At 43.0% G+C, this 16,227-nt stretch overlaps 1 protein-coding gene across 1 annotated transcript; it reads right to left on the bottom strand.

The window, feature by feature from the left end:
• Window positions 1-1,013: 1,013 nt before the first annotated feature.
• tgfbr2l (transforming growth factor beta receptor-like) lies at window positions 1,014-16,084 on the bottom strand. Its single transcript, XM_036540732.1, has 7 exons — window positions 15,894-16,084; window positions 7,747-7,885; window positions 5,386-5,588; window positions 3,823-4,676; window positions 3,559-3,700; window positions 2,870-2,997; window positions 1,014-1,331 (listed from the first exon to the last, which is right to left on the bottom strand). Exons 1-7 carry the CDS (start codon window positions 15,940-15,942, stop codon window positions 1,014-1,016), a joined length of 1,833 nt encoding a protein of 610 aa, XP_036396625.1. The 5' UTR covers window positions 15,943-16,084.
• Between the last annotated feature and the right edge of the window lie 143 nt (window positions 16,085-16,227).

Below are 16,227 nucleotides of genomic sequence, written 5' to 3'. Positions count from 1 at the left end.
TGGAGTTATAAACGTGGGAGCCATTTGTTTTCTGCACATAGACTAAAGACACGTTTGAGGCTTCAAATGGTGACATTTCCTGGCTCATGAATTTAATGGAAACACTGGAGTCAGTGTTGAAATTCCACAGTGAAAAAATTCTTGTAACAAAAATGACTAAAGTATTCCCAGTTAATCCAGTTAAAAATCAGTTTTTTACAGTCACTTAAAAAAGAACCAATAATGTCGTCAATTCACTTTCATCTCCTAATTGCACATTCGTTGTTGCATTGCTAAATGCTCAGTTTTGTGCATTGTGGTTCCTTTGACAAACATTACATTTTCATTTTGCGCCCAGAAAGAATCGCATTACATCCCAGAGTGAAATTGTATTCTTAGATGTGGGGCCAGGGAGAAGACCACACATCTGTGAGGAATGTTGCTGGGCTTGGCCAAGGTGATGGAGAACTCAGATATTTAGTGTTCTAACATCTTAGGCAAATGAGAACATATGGATATGATGCAGATAACAAAACAACTTCCGACCAATTATGGGAAAGACAAAAAAAAATGAATTAATGTAACATTAATACAGCAATGCAGCAACTTAACATAATACTGTTAAATTTGCTGAGCATTACATTTAAGGTATTTACAGGGGAATAAGTAACCATAGCTGTTTGAATGATGTATCTGTTTTTTGGTTTTTTTTTTCCCCAGGGTAACAGGTTAATGCATACTTGTAATGTACTATAGATACAATGGTATTTTGTAGGGGGCCATTCCTTGTTTGTCAAAACTGGAAGACTGCAAGTTTCAGTTGGGACAGCCATGCCACGATTTCCTAAACTTGTTTACATGCTCTCCCCACAGAGGGCAGCCATCTCTTAAAAGGCACAGAGGAGCATACATCCATTCCAACAAAAGGCAAGGCAACGGAGACCAGCTCCATTCAAGCCTGACGAAATCTGGTAAAAAAAAAAAAAAAGTCTGCGGTTTTCAAAGGGTAGAGACGTGGCTGGAGGGGGGTCCCCTCAAACGTCAGTCACCAGCCGGTTGGGAGCGAGACCCTCTGTTGAAAGAGTGGAGGAGAGGATTGGAGTGGGGGTGGGGGTGGTGACGGAGATGGGGGCTGGGGCTGTGGCTGGGGTGTTGCTGGGGGGTTCTGGGGAGGAGGTGGTTGGGGCTGGCGGGACGGGGGGGTCCTGCAGCTCTCCCACAGTGCCGAGAAGCTCCTGTGCCTCCTCCTGGTCCAAGCTGTTGAAGCGCTCCACCACGCACTGCGCTGTGAGCCGCGCCTCAGGGTCGTGATCCCAGCACTCTGTGATGGTGGCACACAGGAACTTCATCCCCTGCAGTGAGAGAAGCACCGCTGCGTGACATAAGACAAGCTTACTCATTGGATTGATCGCTTTCAACGTTGGATCCCACATTGGTGGTGTTTTTTACATTCAGCCCAGTATCCACACCAAGTCATGAGAAGTGGTGTAGATTGCAGAGTACATTTCTTGATTCTGGTCCATATGCAGAAGAAACGGCATCCCTCTTTATTTTTCTCTCTCTTATTTCATCTCCTCATTATCTATAGGTTATCAACCCCTAGTGGCTTACCACATGAGAGAACATGAGAGTCCAAAAAACACAGCATATATAAACAACTAGTATTAATAAACACAATACATTCACATTGCATAATAGTTATCAAATGTACCCAGAGCATAATCCCAATACTGTGGCCACAACATCAATGTTAATGTCATAAACATCTTGAATCATTTATCAGGACCAGACACTCGAAAGCGCGCGTCTACTTTGTTTGTATTTGAATTCAAGATCATCAGTAATGTGGTTTTGAACAGTCCAGTTCTTCAACTTCTGATCTGAGTAATTGGATTTTGTCTAATCCCCAATTTAATTTAACCTCACCCCGATAGGTTGCATTACGATCAAAGCCCACATTCAACATAACCTCCTCCAGGCAGGGTCATGCTGCTGTTGTGACATGCCAACGCAAGCGCATGGGACTGATCAGGCTGCCTGACTGCAATTCCAGAAGACAGCAGGTTCCCCAGCTGTCTCTGGCCTGCAGTGTCCCCAGTACTTTCAAAGGGAATGACTCTCAGGAAACCTCAGTGCATTCAGGACATTTGTGAGCCTGACTGGTGGCAGTGTAGCACAGAAGTAAGGAGCAGGACTCATGACCAAAAGGTTGCTGCTTCAATTCCCCACTGGGGCACTGCTGCTGTACCCTTGGGCAAAGTATTTACCCCAAACTTTCCCAGAGAATATCCAGCTGTACAAATGGATAACGTGAAAATTGAAACCTATGTAAGTTACTCTGAATAAGACTGTCTTCTAAATGATGATAATGTTATGGGTGGTTATCTGCACTGCCTATGGTAGAAGAGAACATTCTAATTTTGTCCAGTAAGGACAAGTTTCCAGTAAGGTAGGAACGGCCTTAGCTCATTCTTCTCTCCTAAAAAAACACATCACAGATAATTGTTAATTGTTGATAACTGTGCACAGATGTTTTTAGGGTATAGAAAAAATATAGTGAGAATTTATACAGTAAGGAGACCAAACCACACATTACTGACTAGATAACTACCTATAACAGACTAGGGAACATGCAGGTTCCTGTCTTTAATGCTCATCATGAGCACTCTACCCAACCCCTGACCATGAATAGAGGTATAGCAAAGTGGTCATTACAGGCTCAGTGGTCGTTTTAGTTAAAAAGGTACCCACTTGTAATAAAGATCTAAGAATTCATATTATTACATTATAAAGTAACTTTGTGGACTAGGATTAACTGACCAATCAGAGCGGCCAATGGAATGGCAGCATTGAGACTGGCTGTCTGTGCTGTGACCGGCGGGGGCCATACCTGGTGCACGGTCCAGCTGGCTGGGATTTCGGGCCGGCCGCGGTCCCTCAGAACCAGGTCCCGCATGCTCTCCACGCATGGCTGTTCACACACCTTGGACCCAAACGGCGGCTCATAGCTCTTCACCTCTGCAGCAATAGAAAAGCAGGATTGCTGTTTAGCTGGGCCTGGTGCTCTCTCATACCAAATAGTGTCTGGCAGAGAAAGGAGGGGTGGGCGTACTCGTGCATTCAGAAATTGGATAAAAACGAACACTACAGCTCAGACCAAAAGGCATTAAGAACACCTTGAAACTGAATTACTGTAACTTTTTTGAAAATGTAATGAACAAACTAGTCACATACATTTTAAAATTGTGGTGTCATTGTTTTTTTTTTTTTTTAAAAAGTGCAAAAATGTTTTGTGAGACCAAAATGCTATAGATTACACTTTGCTTTAAAAAAGTGTAAAAATCCTTTGTGAATCTTTTGCGAAGATATGGGAGCTGCCACGGTTGAAGCCCTGCTCCATTATAGCACAATGGATTAACTATAAACCTTCCTGAATATAATTATCTCAAGAGCATTGGAAGGCAATCCAATGGCAGTGATTTGTGATTTGGATTTTCTTTGAATGTCTTACCACCACAATCAATGAGAATCAAACCTCTTCCTTTATGAATGAGTGTAGCACAGCTTGTAGCTCCTTACCCCCTATGACCTCACAGCGAGAGACCATCTCCCACAGCACAAGGGCCATGGAGTAAACATCCATTTGTTTGAAAGCCTCCAGGTCCTCCAGATTTACCCGTGACTCCAGGACCTCCGGAGCCATGTAGCGCGCTGTGCCCACCTAAAAGGCGGCCACACGCACAGTGGTTAGGACCTCGGACACTGTCTGAGAAAATACAGTGATGCTCCTGTAGTAACAAGCTTAATGCAGACAGCAGCAAAGCCGGGCAGAGCCATCCCCACCTGCCCACTGTTGGCGAAGTCATCCACGGTGAGGGAGAGGTCGAGCCGCAGTGCCAGGCCGAAGTCGCAGAGCGCGCACTCGCTCCGGCTCTTCACCACAATGTTGCTGCTCTTCAGGTCACGGTGGGCCACAGGTACCTTGGGAGTCCCACAGGGGGCGTAGTCACTGTGCAGGTGGGCAAGCCCCCGGGCCACTGAGCTGGCCATGGCACGAAGCTCCGCCCAGCTCAGCACATGGCTGGCCAGGAAGTCCTGCAGGTTCCCCAGGCCATGGTAGGCCATGATAAGCCAGTACTGCTGCGGCTGGCTGTCGGCCCCGGCCCCGCCCCCTCGCTCCTCTGCTGTCAGGAACTGTACCACGTTTTCATGCCGTAGGTTGGCATCAGAGAAGATGGCACGCTCATTGCGCCAGGAGGCGTACTCCACAGCTGGGAAGATCTTGACAGCCACTGTCTCATACTGACCGGCAGCACTGTGGTTGAGGCGTGCCCGCCACACCTCAGCAAAGCGGCCCTTGCCCACCAGTGCCTCCAGCTGGATAGGCAGGTGCTCTGTGTTGTGGTTTAGGCTGTTTGCATGGGCAGAGGACACATCTGAGCCCCCATCGTCACCCCCAGCCGCCACCAGCTTGCTGCAGTAGTCCCTGGGGCCCCCACCTCCGGCCCCCCGGCCCTCAGGGGCCTCCAGGGACTGGTAGTGGGTGCGCCTGGGGGCCCAGTCTTTGGACTGCTTACCAGGGTTCCGTGTGCGGTACAGGTAGAAGGCCAGGGTGGCGATGACGGCCACCAGCAGCGGTGGCAGCAGGCTGATGACCACCACCGGGATGACGTCTTTGCTCCTGAGCTTTGCAAAGCCTGTGGACAGGGACACACACAAGTGAGAACACCACAGCATGCTCTACTGGCATGTATGACACCCTGATGGGCCGCCCATGCATTTGCTTCTTAAGGCATGTTCACACACGCAGGCCTGGCAAGTCTAGAGATATTGTGGAAGTATCTGTTTTTATTGTGAGCATAGCAGTGGAGCATCCAGCGTGAAAATCGAGCTCACATTGCTTTAGCTTGTCCCCCAAATGCTATGAGGACCACTAGAGAGACAACGTCAAGACAGTCAAAGTTTGAGCTCCACTGCTGAGCTGTCACTGAAAACCAATTGTTTATAGCAAAGCATGAAATCTTGAAGGAAGTGTATGAATAATGGCAGGTTAGGGTCAGGTCAGTTTATGAACAAGAAGAGCTAGTCTCAGACGATTAAGAAAAGCCACATTTTGTCTGTGCCTTTTTGAATGAGGTTTATCATAAAGCCATAAATAATTATAATGCACACATCTGTTTTTAGAGCTTATCAGCTAGCAGCATTCTATACAACTGTATATTATGTGCAGTAATTCATGTGGTCTACATCCTGGGTATTGCCACAAAAACAGAAATCCTCTTACTCCATCAATGTACTGCTGTGTGCACATGCATTTGACTGAAATTTACTTTTGATTGTTACAGTAACATGCATGAGAGACAGGAACAGGCGCTTGGGGGGGGAGGGGGGGGGGGGGTACATTACCATTGGAGCCCTTGTCAAATATGAGCTTGTCATTGCACTCCTGCTCTGCTGCACAGGCGCAGACGAAGAGCAGGCTGTCCTCTGAGGGCTGACGTGCCATCACGCACTCGGGGGACGAGTAGTTGGAGAGCACAATGTTCTCCAGGGGCTGCTTTGGGTGGTGGCACAGGGTCCGCACGCTCACGCTGTCATTGTCCTGCTTCCTGAGGGACACATTGACGCCTGGTCATACACCAGATGTTTATGCCCATGGCAAAATGAAGATCAGAGCATACCAGTCTGCCCTACAAAAGAAGATCCTCCTCAGCATGTCTGAAATGGTGACGTTGTATAAAGCAGGTAAGGAGCAGGGCTTTTAACCAAAAGGTCACTGGTTGGATTCCCTGCTGGGGCACTGTTGTTGTACCCTTGGGCAAGGTACCTAACCCAAAATTTCCTGTCCAGCTGTATAAATGGATGAAATTGTAAGTTGCTCTAGATAGGAGCATCTACTAAATGACAATAATGTAATGTAATGTCAGCAGTCCTACACTCAACTCTGCTGGCACACTGGTTTGAATTTGTTAGAGCAACAGAAAGGTTCCACCTGTCCGCACATCTCTCAGATAAGCACATCTGTTCAGCAAATAAATGCTGCCATGTATACCTTCCATAGTTAAGTAATATGACTGGATGAACAGTGGTGTAGCTGTGGATACCATTCATAGCACAACTGGAACAGTGTCAGTGTGACAGAGCACCACAACCAACTTCATATACAAGTGCCAGAGCGGAGGGGACGACAAGGGTAAAAAGAGCTTAAAATAAAAGCACTGTGACAGCAATATAAGTGCTGTGACAGCAGTGTGCGTGTCAGCAGTCACACACAGCTGGGGAAGGCTGCATTATAACTCAGAGTGAGCCATAAACTGAGCAGGAACACTTTCAGCGCAAAAAAACTGAATAACGCAGGTCCCGGGTTCAATTCCCAGACAGGGCACCATGGTAACCTTCAGCAAGGCAATCAGCCCTTGTTTCCTTAGTGTCCTTAGTAAATCTCCAGCTCTTTAAAGTCAGAACATGTGAAAAGGTAAGCCAAGCGCGTCACCCTGCTAAATGAACCAACAAAGTGAAGTAATGTAATCAGTGTCATGTTCGAGCCAGGATGATTTGTGGGGGGTCAGAGGTTAGCCTGCAGTCCTGGGGGAGCCACTGTGAGTGCAGTGAGACACACATACAAACATTTATCCAAAGGGGAGGGGGGCCCAACTGCCTTACATGCTTAAGGCTGGCCTGTTAAGGGCAGCAGTTAAGAACACGCATTTGAGTGTATACAGGGTTTAGTCTTTAAACTGATCGTAACTGAGTACCAGTTTGGCTCGTTACTGTTTGTGTCATTTTTCCCCACAGTCCGCCCACAGTTTAGTTTCAGTAATCAGGTGCCCACACTTCCAGCATTTAGGTGTGAGCCTATCCGACTGTCAGACAATTAGTGACGTGTATCCCACTCTTTCTTGTAGCCAAATATTTTGGCTCAATTGGTCCAATTACTTCATTAGGGTTTTAAGTTTACCCTGATGAATTTCCCAAAATATACTGCAGTGAAATTGTACAGTATTACGGCATATATACAGCTGTAAGGACCTATAATCTTTTTTTTTCTCAATTTAATTCTAAAATGAGTGACATTGGTTAGGGATTAATTAGAAAATTAAGAGTAGAATCCGGAGTAAAACTAGCATGCACTGCTTTTCAAAACGGGGACAAATGAATGAGTGATCTTTCAACATTTGGTATTTCTTAGGATACTGCAAATAAATAGACCCCTTTTGCTATTTATTCAACAAACAACAGATCAAACTGAGATAGGACATGGACCCTGGAGAAGAGAAAGTTCTGTTCCCTTTGCACAGGGGCAAAGCTTCCCTTTGAAGCGCTCTGAATTTCATTTAGCATTTGCTCCTTATTAGTGTGGAAGGGGAGGGCTTTCTGCCAGCTTCCTGTTTGCTTCACACTGTGGCCCCTCTCTGTTGCCAGCTGGCCAGCCCTCAGTGCCCGCATACTGTACTTTAAAATGGCCGTTCAGGCAGCTTGATTAACTTTCCCAGCAATGGTCCACAGTGGCTTATCAGAGCAAACTTTCCTTTATAAGGGAAATGTCCTATAGAGGGGAATTAACACCCCCCCCCACCCCCCACTAGTTTCCTTTTAAATAATAACTGACCTTAAAGCTTTAGCTGCATATGTCATGCAAGTCTGCATGACATTAGTAAAGGGGTGTGTGGATCATAATCCAGAGAGTGTCCCTGGAAGGGCTTGACAGACAGCGGTGTGGTTGAGTCGTGGTGTGCTTGTGGGTTCGGGCGTGTGGATGGCACCCACCACATGGCCACGCAGATCTCCTCAGAGAGGGTGCAGAAGGAAGTGATGTTACAGTTGCTGTAGCACACGGCATCCTCGCACACTGGGCTTGAGTAGTCACACCACTTACACACATTGGTAAATGGCAGGGCCTGGATGTCTGTAAAACAAGCACACTTGTTACAGAATAGAATAGAACAGAACTGAATAGAATGAAACGTATATGTCCTAGTGTCTGTAAAACGAGTCCAGTGTTATTAGATGGTATAATAGAACTGAATTGAAAAGATAGAAGTAAATAGAAAAGAATGAAACAGAATAAAGCAGAATTAAAAGGCTATGGCTGAGTGTCTGTAGAGCAAGGAAAAGCATTAAGTAGAACAGAACAGAACACATGGTATTGATCTCTGGGAAGGAAATTAGGCAATCGCTGGCAGCAATTTACAATTAAAATAATCCACCAACAACAGCCAGTTACATGAGTGATTAGTCAAATTCACATGCACACTGCTCACTTTAAACAGGTAATGGTCATGTTTCTTGTGAGTGCTGTCATTCCCACTTTCAGAAAGCATTGCTCATCTGCAGCTAATCCATTCTTACTCAGTCATGTCTCAGTGTGGCAGTGTTACTATCACATGAAATCATTTTAATTACACAACTGAGATTCGATTGCATTCAGTAATCTTGATTAGACCTATGAAATAGGAGACAGCTTTGTAGCATTTCTTACTTCAACATGATTTCATTGCACCCACACAGACCTACTGAGCCCAGAAACAAGTAATCAGCTGAAAATGGGTGCGCCTTATTTAAATTGGCATGCAAATTAGTCATGCAAAACAATCAAAAACAAGTTCAGTATGGAAATAATATAAGGTAAATTCTTTGCCTTCACTATCTGACAACTCATCAGCTGCCCCCATTTAAATCCTCCCCAAATGATTCCTGCAGGTCACATGTTCTTCATGTGGACTTCCCAGGAATCAAAGCAAAGTCTTTTCATTTGCTCTCTTATTTGAGTTCCTCAATATTTAACTTTTATAAAGCGTGAATTTTCCATTTTAGATTTAGATTATTAGCTCATGTGTTCTACCTGTGAAAAGTGTGCTCTCATGGTTTAATTTGTAAGGGAGGGACAGTGGGACCCCTACCTCATCCACTGTCACCCATGTTCTGCAAATGTGGGTTTGTGTATACACTAAAACGTTATTCAAGCAGCTTGACCACTGACATTTGCATTGCATTTTGGCCGTAAGTAAACCACAATAACACTGGGATCCTCCTAAGAGTACGTGAGCTCCCTCCAGGGTCCCCATATGACCGTATGATCTCTTCGGGAGGAATTAAGCACTCATTCGTGACCTGACTGCCCGCCTAAATTGTCAGGGTGGGGATGAATTCAGATCAAGTTCATTCAGACATGGATCCAAGAGTTAAAGAGTTAACCATGACAAATGGGGGATATTCATTTGGCCATGGACATAATACTGTTAGATAATGAGGACGGTGATGAATTGCCCTTTGGTCTGGATTATGGTAATGCTGTGAAGTGTCTTGGACAGCAGATAAGTAGGTCAGCCAGTTTGCCTTTCCTGACTTGTCATTCCCATAACACACAGAAAGGGTAAACATTCCCCTAGCTCACCAAACGCTATGCAAACCTTCCTCCAGAAACCAGGTCTTTCCACTGAGGGCATGCTTTCTCAAAGTTACTCCCCATGCCCTTTAACAAGAAGTGAGTAAACTGCCTGAAGATCAAATGTCAGCTTGATAATAACACAGGTATTATGAATAAATCACATTATAACCATGTCACAGTGGAAATATACATGAAACATCAAAGTGTTTTTCATCATGCATTACCAAATGATTACATTTGGTGTAGTTGTAATTACATTGCAATTGTGTCAATATCAGTATTATTCTGGAGGAGATTTTTTTCTCTAAATGTCACAGAAAATGTGTACATACTGTAGCAATACCGTTAGCAATAGTATAACTTGCAAAAGAAGAGTATTTGTAACTATTATAAATATGGTAAATCTGCTGGAACTCCAGCCTCTGATATTTATAGGGCCATGTCTTGTCATCCATATCACAAGCAATACTTTCTGTGGCAATGCACCTTGGTGAAAAAAATCCCTTTACAGGGTGGATCCATGCTCTGTCTACTTTCTGCCCTTGACTACATATCTAAGCACTTGTCCGCCTCCAGTCCTAACCCCAGCCCAAGCGGTGTAGCATTTTGATCTTGATCTAGGATCAGGTACTGAGGGCAGAAACTCCACCCCTTCTTCTCTCAGATTCAGATTTGCAGTTAGTGTTTTCAAGTTCCTGTACCACTGACGTGTAAAAAGCCAGAATGTAATTATAGATTTGCAAAACTATTAAGGGTAGCTTTGATAGCTTCAGGGTTTGTCATTGTTTCAGTTTCAATGTGTGAGCAGTTCAGAAGAAAACTGCAGTCCACCACATTTTAATGCGCTGGTCATACCCATGCAATCTGCCAATACAGAATAACACCCGCTGATTTATTGAGTTAATGTTGTATTTAAAGCATACTCATTTTTAACTTAAATAGAACATTTGCTAGCCTTTGTTTGCAATATAAATCCAATATAACAGAAACAGAAAAGGTTGCCAATACTTTAGGAAGATGAGTAGCATGAGAAAGGAATGAAAGCTTTGCTTATATTGCCAATATTAATTCTAAAATTGAGGGTTGTCAATGCTATCATGTCCCTTCAAAATCAATCTCTAATTGCTAAGAACAGAGTAAAGATGAAAATGATGATCATAACTGTATAGTCATGGTACTGATAATGACAATCATAATCATAACTGCAAAGTATGATCATGCGTGTATGTGTGTGTGGGTGTGGGTGTGTGTGTGTGATCGTATGTGTGAGGATTTGTGTGCACGTGTGGGTGCTTCTGTGTGTGTTTGCATGTGTGTGTGCATGTATTTATGTAGATATTGTATGTGTGTCTGCGTGCTGCATATGTGTGTATTTGCATGTGTGTATATTTGTGTGCATATTACATGTATGTTTGCCTGTGTGTCCGTGAATGTTTTGTGTGTGTGTGTGTGTGTGTGTGTGTGTGTCTGTATGTGTGTCTGCTGGATGTAAATGTAACATTCAATGTAGTCACGTCTTGAATGTTGTTCTGGATCATCTGCTAAGTGACAAAATGTATTCTAAATGTGTGTGTGTGTGTGTGCGCGTGCATGTTGCATATGTGTGCGCACTCCTGTGTGTGCATGCATGTGTGTGCCTGTGGAAGGGGGAGGGTGGAGAGTGACTGTGGTCTGACAGGCGCCCACAGTGATGTTACTGAGAAAGCACGCCTTTCGCGGCGCCTCATATCTCACTGTCCTCAGATCAGCTGCGCTAACTGCCACATCACAACATGCTAATTGCTGATTAAACACAGATGAACGCCTTTCACATAGAGAACACAGTGAGCTAACAAAGCTGTGCAAACATTCAAAGAAACAGCGTGCACATTCCCCTAATGGCTTCCAGATGCTAGCCAATGCCCAACATCAAAATATACACCAGGAAAAAAAGGACAAAGAAGAAAGGAAGCTAAAAGGCTGGATAAGCAAAAAAGAGAGAAAGAGAGAGAGAGAGAGAGAGAGAGACAGAGAACTCCCCCTCCCCCCACAGTAATTAAACTCAGCAGTGAGGGCTCCAGGAATAAATTAAAGCCAGAAGTAGTTTTGCCCGAGCCAGATTTAAAGGCCTGCCCCTCTGAGCCTTAGGGCACCCCAGTAACCACATGCTCACAAGAGGCCCTGAGATGTTTGCTTGCATCTGTTTGCTTTTCAACTCAGCTAGCTTTCCTCTCATTGCTAGTGCATGGTGCTCCAATCATGAGGCCAAGGAATCTGTGTGTGCAGGTTTGTGCTCGTCCGTGTGTGTGTGTGTGTGTGTGTGTGTGTGTGTGTGTGTGTGTGTGTGTGTGTGTGTGTGTGCGCGCATGTGCATGTGTTTGAGTGATTACTGAAATAATAGCTGAGGCTGTGATAGTCAGGAATGGAAAAAAATGAAAAAAAAAAGACTCAAGACATTTCTCAATGCCATTTCTGTCTAAATCACATCCATTGTTTGGGGAAAACGCACCACAATTAAACTTTAATTAAGCTTAAGCCAAAAGGTAGCTGTTAGATACCACAATATGTTTTATCATTAGTGCATTGGCCCTTTGTGACCGATTTCATTTTCTGTGCATTCTCTACCCAAAAAGGTTAGCAAGAACAGACCATTGCCAATTTTTTGCCACCAATTTTTTACAATCCAACAAGGTGCAGACTGCTTGCAACCACTGATATAGAGTAAATAAACATGTTGCACGTACAGTTATCTGATTACATGTGTGAGGTAACATAAATCCAGTTTAAGATCAACGGTTTCTGTTCGCATTGTGAAGCATCATATTATGTGTAAACTGAGATGAACTCTTAGACAGATGCATGTAATATTCTACTTTTGATCAATACAGTTACCATCCCCTCGCTGGCATAATTGCACAGTCAGTTTTCATCAATGAATTTCATGACTATTTTTTTCAGTGGTTGCCCTATCAAGCGCAGTTACCACAGACAGCCAGCAGGCGGTATACTGTCGACCACTTCAGCCCCTATTAATGCGACATATTGAAGTGTTCCCCGCCACCACGGAACACCAGAGGAAAGCATTTCCTGATTAAATAAATAAGATCACAATGAAATTATCAAGCACTGCCAGCAGCATGTCCCACCTCATATAAAAAAAAACATATTCCTGCTTAAAAGTGAATGCAGTTACAGCCCTATAAAGGTTTTTGTTGTGGTTTGGGATTTTTCTTTATTGTTTGGAGGCCATATTCGGAGCTTAGGCCTGAATGGAGGATCATGATACATGACACAAAGATAAACAGCCTCCTCTGCAAAAAGAAAAGGCAGTGTATTTATTACATTACTCATGGGGCGTTTCTTTTACCCTGTAAAACAAGCAAACACCAGCCAGAGGAAAAGCCCTGGACTGAGCTATTTGGAGTTACACTCTTGTCTGCGCAAGGGGCTACTATCTCATGACACACAATAAGCCATTATTTGCACTGATTCTGTCACACTCTGTCCACTCCTATTACATTACCTGTCTTCAAGTACTAGTAACTTTTACACAGGAACAGAAAGACAAATACACCAGAGTCATTATCCTTAAACAACTGCCAATTGATCGCTTGGAGAAGGGGAGGCGTTCAGTGTAATGTTCCAAATTTGAGTCATTGCAATACTCTCGGTGTGGACTGTTGCCATCATACACGGCAAAGCACCACACTACTTTGCTGTTACCACACAACACTTTATGTTTCTGTAGCGGTGTATTCCTTTCTATAACAATACAAATACAATACATGCTATTTGTCAAGAAACTTTCCCTCAATCAAGGCTCTGTTCAGTATGAGGTATAATGCAACGACGAATGATTTATGCATGAAATGATACAACATAAAAAAATCACGGGGCATATTGCACAGAACCCTTCTGGGAAACGGTATTGCTCATAATCAACCAACTGGTTACACACCATCACACAAAATTCCAGCTATACTTAGCTAAATGTTCATTATGACTTATGCACATTCTTGGAAATTCAGTACATAAACTCTGTACGGAAAAAAAGACTGATGTGCTACTGAGCTCTGTGTTTTTAACAGTGAGTGGACAGGGTGTCTGTGGAGTTTGCGGGTGAGAAAGCATTAGAAAATCTTTCTCATTTAAGCCTGGCTTCTACTTTGCAGTGCTTTTCAGTTCTGTGCAGCATCTCAACCTCAGAGTCATATTGAAAGGACCCTAGGTGTCCCCCTTTGAAAAGTGCCTCCACCAGCATGCGGCAAAGGCAACTTGCACTGCCAAGATTAGTTTCACACTGGAACTTTCCATCACAGATGGCAGTCACATTTTGATGTGGTCCCAGGCTAATGCATCTTTTATTTTTAAGGCAGAAATTGTGCTTTTCAAATTACCTTGTTATTGCACAGGGAAGATTTGTTATGACCTACTCCAACTGCTTTTATCAGTGCATGATTGCATTATCTTAAAATGCTCAGATAAACAGCAATGTGGTGTCACATAGCAGGATCTTCACAATTCTGTGCTGAGTCCTGATTGCTTTCATTTACGACTTAGAGAAGCCAAGAAATGGGTTGTAATGAAAAAGAACAGTACATCTCGTTAGTTTTCGTTTAGTTGTTTTTAGAGATCTTCTTGATAATGGTCTCATTCAATATCCATCTAATAAAAATCTGCTTCCAGCTCATTTTCCTATGGGACCGAACTGTTTATGTGATCTTAAATCCAAGTCCAAACATCACCCAGTGCCCAGGAAAAAAAAATATTTACAATATGATGTACTTAAAGACAAGCCAAAGCCTATGAGCACTGGTAAAAGCCAGCTTAGATGGATGGTCCAATTGGTTCATCAGTAATGTTGTTTATCTGCAACATGTGGATAGCTAGTGGGATCATAATGCATGATTCATATGTGTCAACAACAGACTTACAAATAAGGTTTAAAACTTATTCTGAGGCCATGGAGACCTTGAAATAAACAAAATGTACAGTAAGAACATCTGTTTGCAACATTTACACTGATACTCAGCAAAATTTAGTCTTAAATACTTCACTGTTTCATAACAAACATGTCAGGTCTTCCAGCTTTTGTATTCATAAACCATTGTTATGCTTCTTTCTTTCAAAAACTGCTCCATATACTGCATCCATACGAGGAACAGTTGATTGAGATACAGTAAGACAACTATAAAGGATAAATGTTAATATCTTTCCTTAATATAAAAAACCAACACAGTCTTCTTCTATCCAACACAGTCTTACCAATCATTTAATTCCCAAGCGAGAAATAATCTGATAATTACATTGCATGCTGGGTAATACAGTATACCAGTTATGAAGAAGACACAAAAAAGTGCGTGCAAACGATAAAACGGTTTAGGAATTAAAGCTTTGTTCTGGGTGCCTTTCAGGGTGGACTAACAAAGGCTGACATGGTTACGAATCCACGGTTCTGATAGTTATAACCATCTTGTCTAAAAACTGATTGCGCTCTACTAGTGCAAATATAACGCTTCTACAGACTGGATTCTGGTTTCTGATGACTCAAAACAGACGTAATGCCTGAACAAACAAAGAACAAATGATCCTCACAACGTACTGTTTAAACATTGTTGTATCAGTGCCAATAAGAACAATGTATTTGGTTAACTCGAACAGAACCCACGAACACAAGCCACCAGCCAGATAACAGTGCTTAGCCTGTTTGATTTTTGCAAGACTATTCTCAAAAGCAATACGAAATTAAGAGCGAATGTATATAAAGATCTAAAAAGAATCTTCAAAAAGCACATGCCACAAGGAAATACTGTCGACCATGCTGCACAAAATGCACAAACACTGCCTTAGAATTATTACATGATCATATAGGGCTGTGCACTGTCATTCTTCGAAACTGTATTTACATTCGGCTATTTTCTCTTGAGGGACAATACATTGTGAAGACTCCTAAACAGGAGACGTGCATTGCACAGAAGTCTAATTCGTGATAAACTTAACATTGTTCAAACTATTAAGTATCTTACAGTATTGCAAGTAACGTCTAAGTGCCAGTCTTACACTGTATTGTCATATAATACCTTAGTTACAAAATATGTAGGCTAATCCTTGACAACTTGCTATAAATTATGTCAATGCTATAAATGTTATGTCAAGTCGGCTATGTCAAGTCATTATTATTACGTTATTAAAGACATTACGTTTTTTGTGCTATGAAATTTTAAATGCCATTTAGCTAACGAATGAAGAAAGAAATACAATTAAAGTGCACTTAACATATAATGGTGTACTTTGACTACTCTCTGTAAATCAATCATGTATTTTAGAAAAGAGTTCACAAAGTACCCTATATAACCAACAATGTGAAAGCATGCTCACCTATGGTACTTTGTGAACTTTGTGAATCTCCTATCTCAGCATATTGAACACAACGTTGTGTTTCTGTATCACAAGCGGAATTCCCGTCCCTCCAGACACGGGTTCACCAAGCAGTGGAAACAATGGACACTGAGTTGGGGGTAAAGGCATAAGGCACTCGGGTACTCACAGAAAGATAGAAGAACAAATGTTGCTGCTGAGAAAACCCAGCACCCCATCCTCTTGACAGATTCAACAGCGGATCGAAACGTCCAAAACCAGTCGATCGGTCTCTCCCTGCAAGCCTATTTGAAAATGTGAATGATAGATACTGACAAACTAACATTTATTAAACTTATATTCGCTCTAACATGGGTTGCTTGGACTCTGGGGTTTGGCTAAGATTCCGTGTGGGCGGATCCAGATGTTTTTAATCCAGCTGCGCTAAAGGGGCCCGCCCAGGAACTTTAGTTCATTAATACCGTCTTCATGACCAAAAATAGGTCCATGCGTCTGGACACTGT

Source organism: Megalops cyprinoides, chromosome 11 (genome assembly GCF_013368585.1).
Source record: "Megalops cyprinoides isolate fMegCyp1 chromosome 11, fMegCyp1.pri, whole genome shotgun sequence".
Taxonomy (NCBI): Eukaryota; Metazoa; Chordata; class Actinopteri; order Elopiformes; family Megalopidae; genus Megalops; species Megalops cyprinoides.
Note: the sequence above shows the minus strand (reverse complement) of the source record. Positions and strands in the feature narration are given on the sequence as shown.